The sequence below is a fragment of the Nanorana parkeri genome, unplaced genomic scaffold (genome assembly GCF_000935625.1).
Source record: "Nanorana parkeri isolate BGI_ZX_2015 unplaced genomic scaffold, ASM93562v1 scaffold743, whole genome shotgun sequence".
Taxonomy (NCBI): Eukaryota; Metazoa; Chordata; class Amphibia; order Anura; family Dicroglossidae; genus Nanorana; species Nanorana parkeri.
The window spans coordinates 142,001-167,102 of record NW_017307011.1 but is presented as its reverse complement, the minus strand read 5'-3'; the positions used below and the strand labels follow the sequence as shown (position 1 = coordinate 167,102).

Genomic DNA, 25,102 nt, shown 5'->3' with positions numbered 1-25,102 from the left:
ATATATATATATATATATATTGTGGTATTGTGTGGCAATCCCACTGTAGAATTGGGTGTTATGATCACCTGGGACTCTCAGCCAGATGGGCTGAGACGTTTCAGGAAGCAAGGGTTTGTGGGGATTACGTTTGGGATCCTGGAACTGGGATGTTTCATGGTGATGCAGGAGGGGAGATGAGATCCCTAGGCCTGGATCCAGGCTTTAGCAGTGGCCAGCACTCGGTAATTGCCCAGGTGTGCACAGCCATTAAGGAAAGGATGCTGGCTAGGGGAATTAGCTCCTGCTGGGAAAGAGGAACAGACCGTGTTCAGGTGTCAGGTGAACGCCCCCAGAAGTCAGAGAGCAGTCAGGCGAGCTCCTACTGGGATAGGAACGGACGGTGTTCAGGAGTCAGGAGGACTTCCCCAGAATCTAAAGTGGAGTCAGGTGGTGAGTGTGCTGGGTCATGTAGAAAAAACACTCACATGCCCAAGCTCTTCTGGGTTCTCGCAGTCAGTCCCCTGATGATGAGCATGCAGCATGTGGCACATCAGGAGGCCAACTGCCTGAACCTGGAAGAAAGAGCCACCCCCTCCATGATTATGTACCGTACAGTACAGAGGCCTCCTTGGATGCGTGACGTGGGTATGCCAGAAGGCGGTGAATGCATACATCATTCTCACCTAGGTGAAGTGTAGGGAGGGTCATCCAAACAAGAAGTAATATTAAATATCCATTTGTTAGAATGTTAGAAAGAAGGTGCTAGGAATGGAATGAAAGAACATAGGTGGGAAGTTTAAAGGTCCACTTTGAGGAATTCCCTCAATAATGCATAATTATTCTGTACATACACACACATATTATATATATTGTGGTATTGTGTGGCAATCCCACTGTAGAATTGGGTGTTATGATCACCTGGGACTCTCAGCCAGATGGGCTGAGACGTTTCAGAAAGCAAGGGTTTGTGGGGATTACATTTGGGATCCTGGAACTGAGATGTTTCATGGTGATGCAGGAGGGAAGATGAGATCCCCAGGCCTAGATCCAGGCTTTAGCAGTGGCCAGCACTCGGTAATTGCCCAGGTGTGCACAGCCATTAAGGAAATGATGCTGGCTAGGGGAATTAGCTGCTGCTGGGAAAGAGGAACAGACCGTGTTCAGGTGTCAGGTGAACGCCCCCAGACTCCTACTGGGATAGGAACGGACAGTGTTCAGGAGTCAGGAGGACTTCCCCAGAATCTAAAGTGGAGTCAGGTGGTGAGTGTGCTGGAGGCACACTAAGACAGCCAGGGAGGCTGGGAGAGAACTGGTGAGGCTAGGAGAGCCGTGAGCCTGAGGGGCCACCAGTACAAGTGTGGGACATCACTTCAAAGAGGACCAGTGGGTCAGAAGTGCCAATGTTTAAAGTGGAAGCCAGGAGGCTATTATTGTGCTGTTTTGAAGCCTTGCACGAATGTTATGTTGAACAACCCCTGCGAGGGTATCCAAGATGGAGTTATGAACTTGCCATTGTTAAGTAATACCGTGTTTACACAAAACTAGTTTCTGCTGCCCTCTAAATACAATGGGAAAATATATACTACTGTGGTATATATGGCCAGGGTAAACTATTGGTCAACAAAGCTCACATTTAGTTGTCTTTAACTGTATTAGAGGAGCACTGGTGTGAACACTGGACCGAAGCTTGTCAACAATACCCTGACCTTTTGACATTGCTGACCTTACATGGCATTCATGGTACTGTGCTGCCATCTACAGTATGTAGGAAGAAATGCACCATTCATAGAAGTTGATATAGTACAGTAGGCGGAAGGGCTGGTTAATTGACCTCTTTCCTTTTTGTTCTAATCCTCAATATTTTTCAATAATCTTTGAATATCTTTTTATGATTTATGTTCTGTTATTTGTTTAAATTAATAAAACTTAAATAAATAAAAAAAAACAGTAGGCGTAACGGCTAACAAGCCGTTTACCTTAGAATTCCTGTTAAGACCCCATTCACACTGAGCGACATGGAAAAAAATCGCGCGATAAATCGCTCAATGTGAACGGGGCCTGAGTAAGGAAATTGTGGACCAGCAATAACGGATGATAAGTGACTATTAGTGTATCCTATTGCATATAGATTATTGCATGTGCTAGGAAGGGATAGATAGCGTGTGCATGTGTGTGTATGTGTGCATATTTGCAGCAGTCCGTATGTCCTGTGTTGTTTTCCTGTAACAGTAAGTAGTTTGTACATGCAGCATTCTTGTCTAGTAAAGTACATTAATACTACTACTGGGTTTTACTACAAGAATTAGACGAATTGCTGTAAAATCAACATACACTAAACATTTTATGTTGGAAATTTGTATACTGCCGTTCTCATCACATCATGTAACATTATTTAACATTGTAACTTCTAACGCGTTCTGCTGGTTAGTTATGTATCCAGAGGAGAGTACACACTATGCACGTAGATCTGCCTGTACAGAGCCCATCTTACCATACACTGTCAGCTGTGTCAAATACTTCCGTGCCTTTCTCATCAATGTACCGATCAATAGTGAGAGTTCCATCAGTGTCATGAGCAGAAGCGAAATTTGTGATGACACGTGCAGGGATTCCTAGGCATCGGAGCACTAATTGGATAAAATGAGAAAATAGAGAAAGACCGGTCACTGCTGCTGTCTCTCCTTGTGCAGGGTGATTGGCCTTGTATCCGCCCCCTCCTGTAGTTTCCTGAAGGCAGCCTGTAGTGGGTGGGGCCTTCTGTGTCCCTCGCACAGCTCTGCTTTCTGTACATGTTACTGTATATGCAGCCCAGTGATGATATCACCAATACTTATACAAGGTAATAATGGGGATTGCAGAGGCATTTGGTGCACACAAAGTGAATTCATATCCTTTGTGGCTTTTAGGGAATATGTTTGAAATTAAAGTTTTTGTGCCTGGAGTTCAGCCTTAAAGTTCATTTAAGGTAAAGTCACGGCAAAATTAAGAGGAACAGCTAATTGTGGTGTGTAACTTAATTTAATTGCACTGCATCCTATCAATACATCCCATCAAGCATGGTTTCTGAAATAATTATGGGCAAGTCCAAACAACATCAGTTTTGTATTCTGCTCAAATGCCAGATTTGCTTACAGGCACAAACGATTAAATGTTTAGAGATGTATCCTAATTACTAGTAATATGCAGTTTTCTTGTTGCAGGGCTTGTGGTGAAAGGGAACAAACCTGTACAAAGGACTCCTCCATACACCCAACACTGTCCATATCGGACAGGTCCACCTTCATTCCATTTACGGAGTATGTCAACGCTTCCATTCCATTTTGTGGGTTTCTCTCCTCCTTCATAATCCCCAGTCCAATTTCCAACAACGGCTCCATTGTCACCTTGACTGTTGACCTAAAACAAGAATGTTACATGCATATCCTGTTGCCTGAATGATCCTTCAAGAACTTCACCCAGCTAGGGGACAATTTAAACCAAAGGCAAACTCCGCTTTAGAATTTACAGGTAAGTCAAAATCTCACAGTGCAACTTTAGGAAATGCAATCTTACTTTTACAATACCCAAGATAACTTTCTACATAGTAACAAACCATGCAAGCCCCCTGCATGCCGAAACCAGCACCAGCTTAGCAACATTCTGGCACTTCCTGGCTGATAGCAGCTGCCCACCACGAATGTCACAAGGATATCCTGTGCCTACCAGTTGGATATCCCATGCCTACCAAGCCTCCTATGTAATGGCACTTTCGTGATGACAAGTGTTCTTTAAGCAGCCACCCTAACAGATGAAGTCAGGACCAGTACTCACGGGACCGGCAGATTCTGCAGGAAACTAAAACTTTTAAATGTGAAGCAGCATCCATTGTAAGTGATTTAAGCAGCTTTTGAAATGTCATTAAAATTATATTAAAGTCAAAGTTTTTAAGCTAACAGAGAAAAAAAAATCGGGTCTTTTGCCCTGTCAGACAGGAATGTAGCAGAGTGATGTAAGTGTCAGAATGGGATGGACAAAATACAAATCTATTAAAAGGAAAACAGCTCCCTTAAATGCATTTTACCTGTGCACTCTTTCTCTGTTGCCCCTGTCAACAACTGCTTCCCTTCTTCACTGTCATTTACCTTCTACACCTCTCTATGGTGTTGAATACACAAATACTGCATTTCCCTGCAGGCCAATCCTAGTCTGCCAACAGTTGCTGATTAATGGGTGTAAGCTCTACCATGCCTGTGCAGGAGCTTTTGATGTAATTGCAGTTTTTGCTGCAAATAGACATTAGAACCCCGGCAGATGATTGTATTGGCGACTAATATACACAGATTCCTACTGTACAATTCAATGTGAACAAGACCCACTAAGGATTGCATGATATATATACACGAATAAGTCCATGTTTTTATAAAATATAACCCTTGCACTAGTTTTGCACAGGAGAGGAATTTCAAGATATTATTCCGATGGTAAAGCTGTCCCTATGACCTCCATTGGATTTTTTCTAGCTGCCCAGATGTCTGTTGGCATTGCGGGTCGTGCGTTGGGACAATGACGCATATTTGGTGGGATTACCCACTTTGCTGGAACATGGTGTTTGATACTTATGATGCAGTGACGTCTTCATCTCCTTCTCGCACTCTGCAATCAGATTTACTCTTCCTGATCCCGGTTTCCCTTCCCAATGTTAAGAAGGGCTTGTTACACTACTGCATGCTAGGACAGTCAACCCATGACATTGGAAATCACAATCTGTTCCTTCCCTGTAGGAATGGGTCACAGAAGTTAATTGCTTGATGCATATGGAGGAATTGACTGCTCAAATGTATGATAGAAAAGCACAGTTCTCTGCTATTTGGTCCACCTGAATTTTCTTTCAGGATAGTTAAGGATTTCTCCAACTCTTTTCATGAAGAGGTTCTAAGGATTTTTTTCTTATTCTACATTGGCTAACTTTGAGGGTGGGAAAGCCTCAGAGACCTCTCAGGTATTTTTCTCTTTTTGCGTTTGCAGTCTTAGTGTTCTCTTTCTTTGTCTCTTCTTATTTCCTTCTACTTTTTTATTTCTTCAACTTCTGTGGCTTACTTTTGTGTACTCCCCCATGGAGGTCCTTTCTTTTCGATTTTTCAACATGCGGTTTTGGTTTGCCGGAGGGTGGTCTAGTGTTTCCATGAACTAGTCTATGGTGCACCTGCTATGAGGTAGTGCAAGGAATACAAGTGGGGGTTTTTATTAAGGGCTGCAACTAACGGATGAATCAATTGATAATAATCGGTTATGAGAATAGTTGTCAACTATTCTCATTATCGATTAGTTGGATGGATCCCCTAGCTCTCTCCTCCACACTGGGTGGAGGGCACAGCAAGCAGTGGGTGGGTACAATAGTCAGCCTGTTTTGGCTATTGTAATTTGAAATGACCAATAGCAGGCTGGCTATTGCACCAGCCCACTACCCGCTGTATTTACATTCAGCTACCGTCTGCAGAATCTTGCCACTGGCAGCTGTCATTCCCTGGATAAAGCTATTCAAATGCCATGTGCTTACAATGCAATTATTTAAAACACATTTTTCTAAAAGGTGGGGAAAAAAGTCATTTTTGGTTTAGGCCTTACAAATTCTGCTGCGGGAGATGCATTGCAGTGCCGTTCATTTCAATGGCAACCCAAACGCGCCCCGCCCGCACTGGATCACCCGTAATGCTGTGCATTCCAGTGCAGTGCGATTGCAAAAAATTGTGCATGCAGTTTTATTCTGAAGTAAACTTTATGCTTGTTACACTGCCATTGTGTATTTTATTTTAAATGAAGGATGGTATTTATGTAAGCGTTTTTATCCGATTAATCGAAAAAAATAATCGACCAACGAATCGATTATGAAAATAATCATTCGTTTCAGCCCTCGTTTTATTGACTACCTTAGCCTGACCCTCGACTGCATATCTGTTTATGGAGTTGTCACTCAGGATCTCTATTTTCTTTTTAATCATCCTTGTTATGTCTGGGGTTACATGTTTGGAATTTGTGCCACTGAGTGTTCTTGTTGCTCCTGCGTTTTGTTCCATTGTACCATTTTCTGAATTACTTTAATTGTTTAATAAATATTCTAATGTTTAAAAACTAACCTTTACAGTGAGGCTACCCCCGTACTGCAAGGCTTAACTGCTAATATTGGTCATTTGGCCGGAATAAAAAAATATATACTCACCTGACCTTTGGTCCTGCGGCAGTCAGCGCTCACCTCTCTCCCCTTCTGTTCTGGCTGTTTTTCCCTCATGTCTCGGCGCCCTCATGTCTAATGCAGGTCAAGACTGCTGCTGGCTTGCAGAACAGTGATTCTGCAGGAGACATCACTGGAGATAGGGTGAGCATTGCAGCAAGAGCTGTTTTTTATTTTATCAATGGTTGGAGAATTGGGTCTTTCTTTCTGCGGGTCTCCTGGTTGTTGTACAGTCTCCTATGGCTATAGTTATGCCCTTCAATATGTCATAGGTGTACTTACCATAGCACTTAATATTCTTGAAACATAGACAGGGTCACCTCTGCGAGAGACATCTCTAGCAGCACTTCTTCTGTACTCAATACTTCTGTCCAGCATTTTTAAGCAGATGTCCAAAATGCCTTCTTCAAACTACAAACACAAATTAAATAACTTTTTTCAAACAGAAAGAAAGAAAAATTGATGTAGATCATTTTTACATTTCACACATGTTCACTGACTATGCATTGGCTAATTTATTTTCCAATTTTCTACCTTTTAAGATTAAAGGCAAACTTAACCTCAGAGATATTTTTCATGTTTAATGCATACATGCTAAGCATTATATAATTGTAACACCGTTATCAATGACCTCTCCAAGAGCTCACATTACGCCAATTCATAATACTTTCTTACTTCCTTTCTGATCGGCTGGTGACATCTTATTTCAGGCATCTACCAGGGTCATCATTTACTTGCTCAACTAGAATGTTGGTCCACAGATGGCACAGTCATGTAGTATTTGTGCTCTTGGCTGTGTGGACAGCAGTGGAAAATTGCCCCTATGGAAGTTTGAGGACCCAATGCATAGGTGTGGCTGTCAGTAAGAAAGACTAAAGGGAAGACTTGGTGGCTTTTGGTCGCATCAGAACTGCTTCTCTCCCCATACACTATTCTCTCTCCACATATTCTATAAAAATGCTAAAGCAACTTAAAGCAGGTCAACTGAACCTGCAATTAATTATGATTTATCTCAGAAGTGTCTCTAACTGATATCAAAAGCACACTGCATTTGCAGCCCAAAGCCCATCAAGACTGGCCCTAAACCATTAGGTAATGGAAGATGATTTATGGCCAGTTGACACTACAAAGACTGCGTTCCAGAGCGTTTGGCCTCTGGAACGCACTGGAATGCAAGCCGGCCAGCTCCCTGCATTCAGGGGCAGGAGGGGGCGTGGTGGTGCATTGAAGTCAATGGCAACGCTGCCACGTCCCTGCTCCCCATGCGATCGCTCGCACGCAAACGCGTGGCACATTCCAGTGCGATCTGCACAAATTGCACAATTTTTGCAGATCGCACTGGACCGGAACGCAAGCACTAATATGGCACGTATTCGGGTGAGGGCGATCGCACTGCGGGGTGTGGCTGCGGTGCCATTGACTTCAATGCACCACCACACCCCCTCCCGCACGGAGCTGGCCGGCTTGCGTTTCAGTGCGTTCCACAGGCCGAACGCTCTGGAACGCAGTCTTTGTGGTGTGAACCGGCCCTTAGGGTCAGTCAATAGATCCTGTTTACCTATTCCATCTATACATAATTGGATAATTGAAATGAATATTCATACAATTTATAGTGTGAAGATTCTTGAGTTCTTTAGTAAATCAGCCCATTGTGTTCTGGCTTCAAATTGTATTAGCTTTTTTCAGATTACTAAATCCAGAGCATTTTGGGAGGATTTCAGCAACATCCTTCATATTTATTTCAGTATATTTTTCTTTTAAAGTGTTATTCAGCTTTGTTGTAAAAAAAAGTAACCTTCTCCAGGTAAAATATGGAATGGCAAGGATTTTTAGCAGACTTTATTACAGATGCCCTTCCCTTTTTTGTAGAAATTGCTGTTTGCCTTACTCAGACTGAGGGAATGGGATGTCTTGCTTTATTGTCACCATATGAGCACCATATGAATCTACATATGGTAAAATCATCCATAAAAAGGAATTATTAGCAGTTACACAGAGGATTACAAACAAGCTGGAAAACGTCTGTGAAAAATAAGAACCACTTTTGAATGGACCGAATTAGGGATGTCCCGATACCATTTTTTTAAAGACCAAGTACAAGTACTTGCCCTCAGTTACTTGCCGATACCAATTACCGATACTTTTTCCTAAAGGGCCACGTGGCATTTTTTCTCAAAACACCACAGTCTAATGGTTTTAGGGCAGTTTCTCACCCGGGCTAAATACAGATGTCCCCAAAGCAGAATACAGATGTCCGCAGAGCACAATACAGATGTTCGCAGAGCACAATAGATCACACCAGAGCAGAAGGCTGCAGTCTCAACTGGGCGGCATGTGGATCTCTGCAGGGCTCTCAGTTGATCGGACGGGTGTCGGTATCCGGGGCTGTACTGTGCTATGTGTGGGGCTGTCCATGGCTGTGCCTGTGCCAGAAAGAAGGAGCAGGTGGTATAGAAACGGGCAGGTACTGCCAGGGACAGCTACTGCCAGGACCCCATCAGACTGCCGAGGTCCCGACAAAAATGTAAAGGACCAGCATCGGCCTTAAGAATCGGGGCATTTCCACAAGTACTAGTACTCAAGAAAATGCCTGGTATCGGTATCGGGACATCCCTAGACCGAACATATTCCCACCAAGGCAAGCCTATATGGCCCAATCCTAGTTCAGCTGTCCCAAATCAAGCTCAGTTTTGGAATGCTGCCTTATTTGTTTCACATATTCTTGTAAACTGCTTTAGCAGCTGTCAAGTACCATTTTTTCAGAGATTGGGTCCTAGAAAATTACCTGGCCAAAGTCCCAGGGTCTGTATGGTGGGTTACTGGTTGCGCTTCCATAGAAAATGATTCCACTCTCATTGAGAACATACTCCTTCCTCTCAGCTTCATCTTTCATGTACACTGTGTCACCTAGTGGATTTGAGGAAAGTAATATTTAGGACATTATTACAATTCAGTGACAATGTACTCAGTGGTAGGGCAGGACCTCTAGTTGATTGTTTCAGGTCTCATGGGATCCAAAATATTATTTATGACTTTATTAAAAGGAGAATTCCACTAAGCATTATTTGCCTCTCTAACAGTTGTTAATTTTAGATGCTTCTCTATCCAGGCTTCTAAAACATAATGCACCTGTATGGAAAACTGAAGGCTGAGCATCTGCCAGTGCCTCCACTCAGCTGAGTCTTGTGTAGTGCAAGTGATACCCCCAGTTGAGATTTACCCTGTCCCCAGGCATAGTACTCACCCTGCTGCATCTTTTGCAATAACAGTCCAGTTCATGGATGTCTTTTAGCTGACAGTTCCAGGATGAAGCTCAGACTTCTGTTGTACACAGCAGTCAGAAGAAGCATCAAATACAATAGAGGTCCCTGTGTTTCTCTGTACCAGGTAGTGACTACCTAGACTAGTAGAGGTTCAAGTGTTACTTCATTCTTCCCAGTGATATCTCTTCACCTACTGGATCAACCTTAGTGACATCCCAGATTAGTAGAGGTTCAAGTGTGGCTCCATTATCTCCCCGTGACATCGTTTAGCAGTGAGTTCAGGCATGAGCAAGCTTTTCCGAGGGCTTGTTCACACCAGTGCAGTCAGTTCAGTTGCAGTCTGAAAAAATACTCATTTCAAGTGCATCGATACGCAACAGAACACAAAAAAAAATGAAGCAGAATTAATGATCTCATCATCCTGGGGCATCCTCTTTATGGGCAGATGAGATTTGCAAAGAAGGGAACATTGCAGCAATGTGTAAGGTAGATGCTGATGTTTTAATTAAGTATGTGGAGGAGTGTCCACTCCTCTACGATACCAAGCATCCACATTACAAAAACAATCGGAGAGTGGCTACATCCAACACCAACAACATGCCTACTAACAAAGGAAGCATGTCTGAGCTCCAACTTGACTCCGAACAATGAATGTAGTTCAAAACTCTACTCAGGATTTTTGTTATTCACATTTATGATCTGGTTTATTGTGAATTACAATTCACAATAAACCAGATCATGAATGTGGAAGTGATTTGAGTTATGTTCTCATGAGTTGTCAAGGAATTGCTATATCAAATGAGGGAAGTTGAAGGTCTAGAGTAGAGATATGATAAAAATATGAAGAGGTCTAGTGGAGGATAATGAGCCTTGGATGTGAATACGTTAAGGGCATGAGGTTGAGGGCGGGTAGAGAGATAATAGTTCTATTTAGTTGAGGTTAGTCCTCTGGTGAGCTAAGCAGGGCCGGCCTTAGGCCTTTAGGCGCCCTGTGCGAGAAAGCTTTACAGCGCCCCTCAGTGACCACACCCTTTAGTGGCCACACCCCCAGTAACCGCACCCATTTATCACCCATATTTTTGCTAAAATATAAAAAGACGGGGTCACGTCGGGTAAATAGACACCAAACATGTCATGCTTTAAAATTGCACTCACCCGCAAAATCGCAAAAAATTACCATACCCAATGCGGTGAGGGGGAGAGAAGCCGCCCCCAGGACGAGCTGTGTCGGCCGCACGGCGCCCTTGTTGCCATGGCGCCCTGTGCGGCCGCACTGCTCGCACACCCCTAAGGCCGGCCCTGGAGCTAAGTATGGGTGTCTGTAACCCTATAGTGTATAGCCAGTAGTAGACAAAAGAAACAAGTCTCAACCTTTTTTATACTTGCAATCAAACTGACAGCTGACGTCTGGAGACACAGAGCGGGACAGGCCAACTGGACATAGTACAGGTACGAGTACAATTTATACGAGTAATTTAGGAGTACCATCTATAAAGCCCAGTACAGCCCAATACAGACCCTAGGGGAGTCATTATACATGGCAGGAGGGAGAGAGAGAGAGAGATAATAACTAGATGTATGCATTTTGCATACAGTACCTGCAAACCAGGGGTTAAAGAGCATGATAAATCCTCCAACGTTTTGGAATACATCGCTTTCTGCACTCTTGACCTGAAAACCCATAAGGTAACTTCCAATAGCTGCATCAGCTGGTGAGTTGATAGTGATTTCCATGTCACTGTTGTTTTTGGAGGTTACACTCCAAGATTTTTCATTGCCAGAGCTGGGGATGGGTAATATTATTTTTGAGCTCGATTGAGATCGGCCTGTAAACAATATGTAATAATTACAAGAAAATAGCAATTCAGTTAGCTCGGTTCTAAGGTTTATGTACACTTCTCTTAATATTCTGCAATAAACTACACCGTTAAAATTGGTGCAAAACATTAAGGCAAGGGAAATAACAAGAATATTATAGATGCTCTAGGAGCAAAATGGAGTGATTTTCAAGGGTCTGCCCACTATTTTATGAAATGAAGAATAAACTCCTTATTGGTTGAATTTGTGAAAGAGGTGAGACATGCAGATGCCCTCGGTTTAAAAAAATGCTTCTTTGTTTTGCACTGGTGCAATGGAAAGCTTTTTGCTTCCTTTAAAGAGACTGTCACTTTCAGAATACTGAAAGCTGATGACAGGTATGAAGTATAGGCATCCAGTGGTGCCTGCACTTACCTGTAACAATTTTCAGTATTCTCTGGTTTGCCCAAATGGTGGGATGCCCCCACACCTTTCTACTGGTCCACCACTATGATGGGCTGGCCAGGATCCAGCACTGTGAGGATGTGCTGAAACTTTGATCTTGATCAGCACGAGCAGCATTTGGCAAAGCAGAGGATACTGAAAGCTGCTGCAGGTTTAGGGACTTGTCTGCATTTTTCAGTATGAGTATAGTGATTTTTCTTTAAGCCCACCTCACCATACTATGGTTGTACTTTGCTCTTTTGTATATAAAATTGATAGATCATTTTTAATTTCCGGGATATGGTAAAGCTTTAGGGTTTTTATGGGTTGCATGAGCTCAGTCCCAGACCACACCCAGATATCCCTTTAATGGTAGCACAAACATACCAAAATTACAAAAAGCAGGGAATCTAATTGTGGTTGCAGTGCTCAAAAACAGCCTCTTAGAGATGTCTATACTACCTATTACAGTGTATGTAGAGTCAAACATTTTTTTTTTTCTGTTTTGGATAGAGTAGAAAAAAGTAAAAAAAACATATCAGGTTCTTTTATGCTGTCTGTGTCCTGCTGGGGAGATTTCCCTTTATTTCTTGTCTTGGAGCTGCAACATGTAGTAAAAAGAAATCTCCCTTAAAATGAGGGGAATTCCTATCTTAAAGAGTTGTCACCAGAAAGATTTGCATTTAACTTTGCTTTCATGACAACTCTGCAACGTAAGATTCCCTATTTTTGTCTCGGTGTCAATAGTCACCTGGAAAAGTAAACCTCAGACTATGGTAAAGCTTTGAGAGCCTTGAATTGAATAAAATGTAAATTAATAAAAAAAAACAAAAAACTGTGGCTACTTGTCTGCCTTCTTCTTCAGGATAGTATGTTTTAGGGATGCACCGATATATCGGGCGCCAAAACATATCGGCCGAAAATGGCACTTTTGGCATAATGTCGAAAGTGCCATTTTCCTGCCGATACATCGGCGCATCCCTGATTTATTTCCTCCCCTTTGGGCGCTTCTCTGTGTCCCAGCGGGGAGAAGAGAAAGTGACAGCCGCCCAAGCGCTGCGCTGGAGAGCGCTGTTAGCGGCCGGCGTCTCCTCCCACACCGCTCTGCCACCTATGACAGTCCGGCAGATAACATAATTGAGGATATGGTATGTTAACTATATCATCAATTATGAATGAATGGGAAGTGATCTACATCAACCCCATTTATTCATAATTGTGGTTACAGTAAATTAACAATGTTCTCATGTTATCAATGAACAGGAACACTCATAGAGGATTCCTGTTCATTGATAACAGGGGACACAGAAAAAGAGATTGAGGACTTTGTGTTCTCAATCTCCTTTTCTATTTTAAAAGGGAAATATCAGGGGTCTGTTTAGACCCCTAATATTTCCCAGAAGCCCCTAAAAGTAAAGTAAAAAAGACAAATATTTAATAAAAAATGAATAAATAAAAATTAAAAAATTAAAAAGTTTATAAAAAATAAAATATTTAAAACAAATTGAAAAAATAAAAATTAAAAACATTTTCGGTATCGGTTTTGGCCTGACATTTTTTTAATCTCGGTTTTCAAATTTCCATTTCGGTGCACCTCTAGTATGTTTGCCAGTTAATTACACCTGCTCTTTAGAGCAAGTTATTTTAAACTGCTTGCATATTGTATATTCATAGCTTGTTTTTATAGAGTATTGAATAATACTAGATGTATTATTACCTGTCTGAGTCCACCACTTCAGGTTGTCTGCAGGTTCCAAAGGTCTGTTAAACTTCACTTTGATGGTAAATGACTGACCTCTCCTCACAACAAGCCCTTTAGTCATGTACTCATTGGTTCTGTGTGCTGTAGCATTGAGGCTTTGCTGGAGGTCCACATTCATAACCTGTAAGGCTAAAAAGAGAACATCTGTTATGATTTTTATTATCTTTAGATGACCTTCACTGCACCCTGGTATCCCCAGAACTACAAACAGCTACCACAATTTCCTGGGCACATTTTTGCCTCCCCTTTCCCTCCTTATCTTCCTGTTGTCATCCAAATGCAATGGGAGGCCTCAGTGACCAATAGAAAAGGCAGGACAGGAGAATGACCAGAAAGCTGTAGCTGCTGTTTGTTCACCAGGTTTTGAGTATACTGGTGCACATTTGGGATCATCTGAACATCCCTTTAGGATTTAAAACTTTCCTCTTTGCACTCTTTTTTGAATAAGTCAAAGGAAACGTGAGCTACACTCAACAGGATGTGTATTCTGACTCTGAGTGTTGTATTAGCGATTTATCCCTTGCTGGGACCTCTATGCCTGGTCTTTATAAGCAGATATAATCACTGCGGACAATCCTTATCAGATAGCTGAACTCACCAAATACCTTTTCATCCATGAGGGTCCTTTATGTGAATGCAGCAGGGTTACAGCAGACAACAGAATACAGCAGATGAATGAATAGACGGTATTTGAAGGTCAGAGATAGTAATGTTTCCAAGCATGCAATGTGGATTAACATGTGGTCATGTTACTGTCACTCATGACACTAGACTAATGGAGAAGAAGGGCGGTACATTACACACAAGGGGAAATACATCATAGCTGGGAGGGAACACAGAAAAACATGTGCAATAACCAGAATGACCACAAGATGTCAGCACATGAACTAGCTACAATGCTGCTCACAACACATGGCTTAAAGAAAATAAACTATATAATTCTCATCACACATCAATGTGAATATTGACTATGACTATGGATTGTGTAATTTTTATACAACTATTGTGGCAGCACAATGTGCCTAGAAATTTCAGAACAAGTCTACACATTTTAAAATATACTTTTTTTTAGTAGGTAGAATTAATGTAAACATGTTATGTTGTCCATTCAGCCCAGAGTCAGAGCTTACCCCAGCCCAAGGTCTATTCTTATGTGACAGTTGACTGGCTGTTCATGCAGTGAGAATGCATCTTGGAAGAAAGGGGAGATGGTCACATGATTTGCTTACCTAGGGGTGCTTAGTATCTCTCAGGGCTCTGGCTGACAAATGTAGTTGCAGGGGAAGTCAGAGGAAGCTAAGTATCTACATGTAATCAGCAAACTATCAAGTGAACCTGTTAGATTGATTTAAATGGGCAAAATGGATGGATTACCTTAAAAATATGTCTACATGTGATGTCTGGAAGCAGCAATAGTACTGCAATGTATCCTGCTGGGCTTAATTATAATGGTAAGATACTCATTCTGTTAGGCAAATATTTGGCATTTACCAATTTTCTAAAGTTGCTGTGGTTAGTTACCATTCCCACTAATGCTGGCATATCAGCATATACTGAATGTTGAAAGTTCCTTCAAGTGCCCTTAAGGCATTGCTTGGTAAATGCAATAGAAAAAGATGAGGTTCCTGACCTTGCCACGCTATCCGACAGAGTTGCCCAGAAGACTGGGGAAGGGTTTGAAGCTGTGTCAACTCTCATTGCTGCTTGCATCCCCACTGAGGTGACTCTTATTCCTGTCAAAGGTCACTGGGACAACAAGTTAGTGGGAGTCTTCCAAGTAACAGACAACAGTAAAGTCCTGACAGAAATGATATCCGTTCTGTACTCTACCCAAAAGAAACATATGGTTGTTATACTTTAACAGTTCAGCCACCCATTATCTTCTCACATTTCCCAACATTTGGAGACCAAGTATTTTCAAAATCCAAACAATAAAACCTGTTTTTCAAATTATTAATCAATGATAATATATTGTTTATACAGTACTTAGATGTTGCACAACTACTTGAATTTGGAACATGTGCTTGAATCTTGGCATTTGTACATGCAAGAGGAATACATATTAATGGGTACTCCACTAGGGTAGTCAGAAATGGAAAAAGATTTTGGGGTCATAGTAGACCACAGATTGAATAATAGCAGGCTGCGGCAAACAAAGCTAGCAGAGTACTGTCTTGTATTAAAAAGGGAATGTACTGTAGAGACAAAGCTATAATTTTGCCACTTTATAGATCGCTGGTTTGGCCTCATCTGGAGTTTGCGGTCCCGTTTTGATCACCAATCCACAGAAAGGATGTCCTTGAGCTGGAGAGAGTCCAGAGAAGGGCAACTAAACTAATTAAGGGGCTAGGGGACCTAAGCTATGAGACAAGGCTACTAAATTTAAACTGATTCATGCTAGAAGTGAGGAGACTAAGAGGAGACATGATTTTGATGTACAAAATGTTTAGTGGTGATGGCAACATCTGCAATAAACAGATTGTTAAACTCTGTAACAAGGACTAAAGGCCACCACCTAAAACTGGTGGAGAAAAGATTTAACCACAAGGGGTATAGGGGCTTTTTTTCAGTTAGAGTGGTTAAAATCTGGGACTCGCTGCCACAAGCATTGGTATCAGCAGAGAGTATTGAATCATTCAAAAAGCATTTAGATACCTTCTTCAGAGACCATAACATACAGGGGTACAGGCACTCCTAAAAACTAGACCACACTGGGATTCATATAAACACACACACATGCATATAAACACAGACACACAAAGGTTGAACTTGATGGACCTGTGTCTTTATTCAACCTCAAATACTATGTAACTATGTATATTAGATATAGTTTAATATTATTTAAAGACCTAATGGAAGCTCCAAGTGTTGGAAGCTTGTGGGGTCATTTTAAATTATTTGATATCTGGAGCAGTGTCTCCTCAGCTTTGGCGATTTAATGAAGCCCAGAAATTTAAAAACAAGTCTAAACATAATAAAATATATTTTTTTAGTAGAGGAAATTAAAGTAAACCTGTCACTTTGCCCAATCAGCCCTGTGTAAGCTCAGGCTCAGAGCTTCTACGGGTTTTAAGCACTATTATGTGACAGTTAATTGGCTGCTTAGGCAGCGAGAACTGAATCTTGGAAGAAAGGGGGGAAGGTCATGTGATTTACCTACCAGGCTATTTCTTAGGGCATTGACTTGTTAGTTTGATTTAAATGGATCCCCACACAGCTACCTCCTCATGTATCACTTCCCCCTCTCTTTTGGATTGTGAGCCTCCACGGGCAGGCCCCTCCTTACCATCCTGTCTTGAATTGTATTGTAATGTCTTCCTTATATTGTAAAGAGCTGCTCAAACTGCTGGTGCTATATAAATCATGTATAATAATAATAATAATAAATGGGCAAAGTGGAAGAATTGCCTTAAACTATGTATATATGTGCTACTTGGAAACTGCAATAGTACTGCAATGTGTCCTGAAAAGTGCCTGCTAAGAAAATCCTTGTAAGTGAATCAAGGCATTGTTCGGTAAATGTGGTGGAACAAGACTAACCTTGCCATGCTGCCTGGCAGAGTTGCCTGGTTGTATTTTCAAATAGATTTTATTAAAAGTTTGCCCATCTGGAAGAAATTCCCTCACTTCCAATGATCACCTGTACAAGAACTGAGTAGAAATTTTCCCAACAAGAACAAAAGAAAACAGTACTAACACATTTTGTAGAAGACTGGGGAAAGGTTTAAAGCTTCTCACAATTCTCAACATTTGGGGTCCACGTATTTTCAATATCCAAAAAAACAACGAATCATTTAAAATGTATGGTTTATACAGTACTTAGATATTCCATAACTATCTGATTTTGGCACTTGTGCTTAAGTTTTATTAGGTAATGATGGTAGCTTTCCACACCTTAAAGTATCGTCCTGATATGTGTCAGTTTATAGTACCCCATAAAGTGTGTATATTTCCTGCCCATGCCCTATAAATATAATACTTATTCTTATATTACATATCAAGCAGGATTATCCTTCACCTGACCCCTCACATATACCTTATGCAGAGAAGTACTGGCTTAGCTCTGCCAAATCATGGGTCTCACCTTTAGGTTTGAGTTGAAATAATCCCTTATATGTTTGTACAAGTTTAGTGTGCACTCAGAACAAATTGATTATATTTCAAGAAATGCTTTGTCATGCTAAGCTGGTCTTTGCAAGTTAAAAGTTATATTTTCAATCTTAGAAATTTGTAATAGGAACAGGTTTCCTCATTAAAGGATTTACCTTCACTTTCTCTCTTGGTGACAGGTAGAGGGGAATTCTCCCCAGTGGGGACACACACAGCCAGTGGCAGACCTTCTGCACTAAAGGAGCTTACACTCTAATATCCCCCCATAGTCACATACTATTATTTTACATTCATATAGCTCTGACATATAACGTAGTACTGTACAGAGAACACAGAACACAGAGAAGTCACAGCAGTCTCTGTACAGAGAAGCTTACACTCTAATGGATAATGCCATCATCTGTAGAGGACTAAAAATCCCAGCAATACATTATAAAGCAATGCAGAATAATAGTATAGGAATTTGGTACATACTCTGTTCTGTCTTTTTGCTCTGGAATGCCGGCCTAATGTCTTGTGCAGAGGGTCTCAGGAGGGGGAGATATGCGAGTGGCAGAATCTCTGTAAGCTGCAGAGGTCAGTTGTAAGGCAGAGTACAGAGGTCAGGGTGTGACGCACAGTGCAGAGGTCAGGGTGTGATGTACAGTGCAGAGGTCAGGGTGTGACGTACAGTGCAGAGGTCAGGGTGTGACGTACAGTGCAGAGGTCAGGGTGTAACACACAGTGTAGAGGTCAGGGTGTGACGCACAGTGCAGAGGTCAGCAGATGTGACGCAGAATAAATAAAAACTTACAGTGCACACAGATGTGATTTGCCCTCTTTCTTTCCAGGTGTGTGTGTGTGTGTGTGTGTGTGTGTGTGTGTGTGTGTGTGCGTGGGGGTTGCATCCATGTTTCCTGTTCCTGCATGTACCAGCAGACTTCTCCCCAACCAGGTCCCACTCATCAGAAGTCTCCACCCAATGGTGATCCTGCAGTCTTCCTCCTATAGTAGCTGAAGGGGGAGGAGGAAGCTGCGGGTGGCCGTCGACAGACCGACCATTGAAGCCGGCACACAGTACTGACAGCTGAACAGATTCTTCTCCCCTCAGCCGCTCTGTGGCTGCAGCCGAAGAGGAGGAGAAGAATGTGTACGGCTGTCACTACTGTGTGCCGGCTTCAGTGATCGAGAGCGGCGATCACTCTTCTCAGCTCTCTCCTTCCGAGAAGAGTGATCACCGCTGAGGCTGCTGGTCCCCCTTTGCCTAAAATCCCCGGGACAGACCTCAGTGGGCCCCTACAACTGCCTTGGGCCCCAGGGCGGACGCACCGGCGGTAGGTCCACCCCTGCACACAGCAATAGAAACTTGACAGAGGTTCTAACTGTTTCCTACTCCCTGGTACTAATATAATATACTGGAAAGAAAGATGTACACCCCTCTGTCCATATAGAGCTAAGCTCAGTTATTTCTAAGCCATAGTTTCTAATTGTTTTAGTCTCTTTAAAGACTGGATTGCTACCATTTGATTAAAGCAAAGATAGTGTGGTACTTATGGTATGGTGTTTGTGGTATTTAAAAAAGGATCAAGTAGAGACATATTAGTTTGATTTTTATGGTAAGGAAGATATTGTATAGTCTAGTAAAGGATCACATACACGGTTATTTGCTAGGAAAAATAGGGAACTAATAGGTTTGTGGTAGTGCTAGACCAGGAGGAATAAGAATTGGATTTAAAGTAAATCAAAAAAAGCGGGGGTGTACCCCTTGGAGGAAGTAAACCTGTGATAACATTATTGGTGTGTGAAGATCAAAACCTGGATGCGTGATTAGGAGCGCCTGTTAAAATATGCCTATTAAACAGTGTCATGTAGCTTAAAGGTTCCTGATGAGCTTTAAGAAAACGTTTTGCCTGGGCAAGTTTTTGAGTTAAGCTTTCAACATTCTTAACTCCCTGGTGTTCCACATTGTTTATATGCTTTGGGGGCTTCATACAACCTGTATGAGCTATAGCAGAGGTGTCTATTTAGAGGCGTCCGTCCACTCAACTTGTGAATACTGATGTGATCCTTTGGCATTTAAGGTTGGACACCACTGTGCTATAAGATAGCGAGAGTGCCTGTTTCTGTTGGGGCATGGTTATTATATTGTAAATACATTCTACAATACACACCTTGAAAATCATATTTAAGAGCAAAATTAAAATGACTAAGAATCTTATAATAAATACATAGACAAAGCACCACCAACATTACATCACACTATTTTGCAATTTTGTTCTGAAGCTTCAAAGTGTCGCTATAAATCGTTTTCAGATGTCACATCAGTGTTGCAATAGGATGGCCTTACAGACCTAGGAATTGTTCCGATTCTCGGTCTGAAGCATACATTTTTTGGCTTCTTTACAAACTGGCCCTAAACAAGGTGTGATTGTGGTTCAGATAATATTAGACTACGCTCTTTTGGAGACAAAGTCCAGTCAGTAATAATGGGTTAGTATTCTCTGCCCAGAGCTGGGGAATTTTCTAGTGCTATATGAATAAATAAAATATAATAAATAAATAGACATCGCTATCTGTTGTTTGTTATGCGCCGCTGCACCAGGTATACTGAGGTCCACCCCATTCATAAATTGGGCCATTTTATGTAGCCTGAAAAGCCCCGTGGAGTTCTTTTTGAATGATGGAGCAGAGAGAGCTCCATGATTGGCTCTTCTCCCGGGTTTTCTTTATAAACAATGTTCATTCATTTTTATTGTGCTCTGCCAACTTCAGAGTCCTTTTTTTAAAGCACGTCACTGTGTGCGGGTGGTGAGAACGTCCTCTCTTACCTCCCGTCAGCCAAACGAAAAGAGCGAAAGGAAGATAGTGCTTATAAAAGAGAAGTGAAGCCAAACCATTTCTTTATTTTACTTCTCTTATGGGTCACAGGATTATATTTAATAATGTACTCCTGTGACCCAAAGTCAGCATATAGCTAATGCCAGTTATATGCTGATAGCACAGAGGTGCGCTATAGCCAGGAAGGATTCCGACAATACTTTTGGGATCAACTTGGCTGCCTGATTGACAGCTGGTTTTGCTTTCTAGAGCCAGAGCCAGCTATGCCCTTCCCTCTCCCCTGCCTGTTCCTCCAATGAGCGCTGGGGGAACACAGAGGGGAGGGGGGAATGACAGCGGGGAGCCGTGACTGACAGTTACTATTCTCAAGAGGTAGAGAAGACCAGGAGCTGAGTGATCGGCGGTTACATGCCGGCATTGGACAGCTGCAGTTTCACACACTAGCTCCAGGTATTGGGAAGAGTACATTTCACTATTTAATACATCACCTTTAAAGTAAATATGTTGCTTTTCCCTGCATGGGCAAAAGCGCGGACTTAATTTAAAGTGGACCTGTACTGCATTTTATTCTTAAAAGTAAACATCCTTCCTAAAATAGAATACAGGTTAACATTAGGTAAAATGTTAAAATACACATTTTAGGCCTAAAAAATGCTTAAAGGGTAATTCAAATTTCGAAGGGGAAATTTGGGAAAGTGGAATTACCCCCTACAATCTGGCCCCCTTTCCCCCCCATTTGCTATATTTACCTTTGGGTAGGGATGCACCGATACCAGTATCGGTATTTGTCATGATACCAAGTATTTGGGCGAGTACTCAGACTCTCCCAAATACTCCCGATACGTATTCCGATACCGGAACTTCCGGTATCGGGAAGCTAGGCAGCGAGGCCTTACACACCGCCCGGCTTCATGCTCCCACATCACCAGGGAGCATGGAGCCAACTTCCCGGCCAATCAGGAAGTCGGGCAGCGGGTAATGACTCTGGCTTCCTGATTGCCCGGGAAGCTGGCTCCATGCTGCCTTGTCACTTAGTGACAAGAGAGCATGCAGGTGGTTTCCCGGCCAATCAGGAAGCTGTGTGGCGAAGCTGACCAATTAGGGCGTCTGGCGGAAGGCCACCTCCAGAAGGCCGCCTCCATGCTTCCTCGCCACCTGGTGATGAGGAAGCATGGAGCCGGCTTCCCGGCCAATCAGGAAGCCAGGCGGCGAATCATTAAACGGCTTCCTTAATGGGACTTCCCCTGCGCTATGAATTTTGAATTTTGCTTGCAATTGTTAAGCAGAGGAGAAGGAGCATTCCCCAAAGGTAAGTACAGCAAGAGGGAGGTGGGAGCCAGACTGGGAGGAGGTAATTGCACACAAAACACAATATAATAACCCAACTCTTTGTTAAATGTATTGCATACGCAGTTGATAGCTGATTAGACCCCTAATGTCACATATTGACCCCAGTGAAGCTGATCAAGCAGACGTGAAGCCAGTGGTGCACAGAGCACATTTGTAAAGCACTTTGCTGTGCAGGTTTTTTTTTTACAGCTGTTTTTCCAATAAGACCCCTTGTACTAATAGTAAATCTGTTGCTTCTCCCTGCATGGGCAGAGCATAGACTTACTTTAAAGTGAACCTGTACTGCATCTTTTGCTCACAATAAAACATCCTTCCTTAACATCAGGCAAAATTATATTGAGACTCCAACTATGAAAACAGTTAAACTTACTTGTCATTTTTGTCTTGCCCGATGTTCTTTTCTAGTTGTAAAATGATGTGAATCTCAATACCTTAAAGGACTTCTCAGCTCTTGTATCCCATATATGTAGAGATTCCAAGCTCAATGACTTAAATATTGAAATGATCTGGGAATGGCTCAGCTTTATACTTTTTGAAGTACAGAACATTCTCCTTTAGGCTTGCACAAGGGCGTGTGATGTATAAGGATTGACAGAGAATATGCCAATTATGATTACTCAGAAAGGCTCAACGCTTTGTATAAAATGTTTGCAGGCATGTTCTCGTGAGAGAAATTACTTTGGCAATAAGGACCTAATTTAAAGACAACATGGGTGTAGGAGTTGTAATTGGCTAACATGTAAGTTAGCATCATTTGGAGCTTAGCATTCTAATTTTTCTTGTAGTGATCACGATATTGGGTTGTGTGCTTGTCACAGATGAAGATATTGGGGGAAAATTAACAAAAACTGGCGCATCTAGAGAAATGAGCCAACTTCTATATGCAGACTAATGTGGCGTGTATTGTGCCGAAATAATGAAAGTGGTGCATCAAAATATTTGGTAATATGTTACATGAAATAACAATAGCAGCTGGTGCAACACCACATAGACCCTGTCTTATAGCATTGTTCATTTAGTGCACAGAAAATGTGCCAATATTTGCACCACAAAGCTGACGTATTTCTCCTTGTTAATGCTCCCCATTTTGTCCTGAGCAGGGGCATAGAGGTGGGTCATGGAGGTCATATGGCGGTCACCAGGGCACCAAGAAAACAGCCACCTATACTCATCTATACTCTGTTCCCACATACCAATGAGCTTGTGCAACAATGCATCCAGCTACAGCCTTTGCCTTGAAACATGAATTTTCTCACTGTCTACCTTTTGTCAACACATGTATATGTGTCTAGTGTAGGCGACCTCCTATCGTGTAAATCTTTGGTACCATTTTTCATGTATCTATACTTATGAGGGAAGACCTCAGCTATAATATGTTTAATACAAAAGCAATATCTTCCAATAGTTATTTACTGTGGTCTGATGTGCCTCTTACAGGCCAGTGGTAGCATGTTCTAAAGTTTCAAGCATCAAACGAGGGACAACGTTTGTAGCCTTGACCTGAAACAGCAGTTAAAGCCTTGAAGTCAGCTCGTCCAATGTTTAAGGCACAGGCAAATCGACCTTAGCTCCAGCATGTTATTAGGGAGCTTAGATTCCCTCGCTGGCCAAGTACCTTGGACTGTTTCAACCCTGAGAATTCCTCCCCAGCCCGACAAGCTGGTATCCATCATAAGCAACGTCCAGGTCAGTGGGAGAAAGAACTTTCCCCCCTCCAAGGCAGGGCTGATCGGCCACTACTTTACTTTAAAAGGAGAACTATGGGGTGAGTGAATTACACTCATCCCCATAGTTAAAGCCAACATGTGGCATTAAAACTGTCACACGTTGGCTCTATTGATCGGTAAGTGAGCAAAAACATACCACGGATCCGCTCACTTCCTGATTATCTCCCTTTCAGTCATTGTTCCCCCCAGGGATTCTACCCCTCCCCTCTCCGATCCTCCAGCGCTGACTGAAGGAATGGGTGGGGGAGGGGGCGGGCATAGCTGGCTCTACCTTTAGAGAGGCAGAGCCAGCTGTCAATCAGCCAGCTGGGTGGATCTTGACAGTATTGTCGGGATCCGTCTAGGCTACGGTGCCCTCAGCATATAGCGGGTAATAGCCCGCCATATGCTGAGTTTTGGGTCACGGAAGGACATAGTATATGTCCTCCCATGACCCAAAAGAGAAAAAAAAAAAAGATTGCCCCTGGCCTATAAAGTACTATTCCAGTGGTACCTAGTCCCCCCCGCTTGGCGAAATCATTCCCCGCCTCGTCTGATAGGTGAATCATGGTAATGTCTGTGTCTAGGTGAATCTACCCACAGTTCTATGAATCTTAGTAGGTTTCTTTACAAGATTCATGCAGACCTCAGGGACGTGGCTCAAACCGACAATGTACTTACTAATGGCTTGAAGCACATTTCCCACCTTTGTGGAGGTATTTAAAAAAAACCATGCCAGCAATGTACACCAAGTGAACATGGAGCAGGCATATGCAGTTGCTGTATATGAAGACAAACTTACTCTTTTTTTGTCTTCTTCATCTCTTCATGGCTCCTTTTGAAATGCCCCCCCCCCCCTCTGCTTTCGCAAGCAGTCTGTGTATATTTTTCTTTTTTTAATAAATTCTTTATTTATACAATGTACAATTGTTTACAAAATACTTAGAAAAGTTGTTGCAAGAAAAAAAAGCAGTAAACATGCACATACGCAGGTATGGGATAACAGAGGTAACGTAGTGATTGCAAACACAGTATGTGAGTTTATATGCAATTGATAATGATATGAAGCAAGGGGTAGAGAGAGATCCTTCAGAGAGAGAGGTATTCAGGTGACCGAATGAACTCCATCCAGGGAAACTATGTGCTGGAGAACGATGTGTTATTTTGGTTAATTGAGCTTGTAAGGTCTTCCATGAGATAAATATTGTGTATGCGGTCCAAGACCTGTCTGATGCGTGGGGGCTCGGGTTTTTTCCAAAAGGCCGGAATGCAGGCCCAAGCTGCGTTGACTAATACTATGTGTCTGATGAGTGATCTCGTGTAAGTGCGTAGAGGGATATTGTTGTGATGGAGGAGAAAGAAGGCAGGGTTTTGAGGGACCTGGCCGTCCATACATTTTTGAGTAAGAATGTGGACTTCATCCCAAAACTGACGGAGGGCCGGGCAGGACCAGAACATGTGGAGCATACCCGCCGAAGATTGCCGGCACCGCCAGCACTGGTCTGGAGAGTCGGGGAATAACGCGTGGAGAGTTTGCGGTGTGCAATACCACCTGGTCACTATTTTGTAGCCCGACTCCTGATACCTATTGCTGATTGAGGAGCGGTAAGATAGAGATAATAATTTAGTCGCGGCTTCCGGGGATACAACGATCTGTAGATCC

The 25,102-nt window shown here is 42.4% G+C and overlaps 1 protein-coding gene across 1 annotated transcript in view; it reads right to left on the bottom strand.

Annotated features, from left to right (window-relative positions):
• Positions 1-22,130, bottom strand: part of LOC108793386 (protein-glutamine gamma-glutamyltransferase 6-like) — a 39,534-nt gene extending 17,404 nt beyond the window's left edge. The window contains exons 1-7 of the mRNA XM_018564315.1: positions 22,104-22,130; positions 13,412-13,585; positions 11,052-11,279; positions 8,976-9,097; positions 6,473-6,601; positions 3,207-3,378; positions 2,474-2,609 (exon numbers count right to left, since the gene is read on the bottom strand). Coding sequence (XP_018419817.1) covers positions 2,474-2,609; positions 3,207-3,378; positions 6,473-6,601; positions 8,976-9,097; positions 11,052-11,279; positions 13,412-13,585; positions 22,104-22,110 — 968 coding nt within the window. The 5' untranslated portion in view covers positions 22,111-22,130. The remainder of the gene's footprint in view (positions 1-2,473; positions 2,610-3,206; positions 3,379-6,472; positions 6,602-8,975; positions 9,098-11,051; positions 11,280-13,411; positions 13,586-22,103) is intronic.
• Between the last annotated feature and the right edge of the window lie 2,972 nt (positions 22,131-25,102).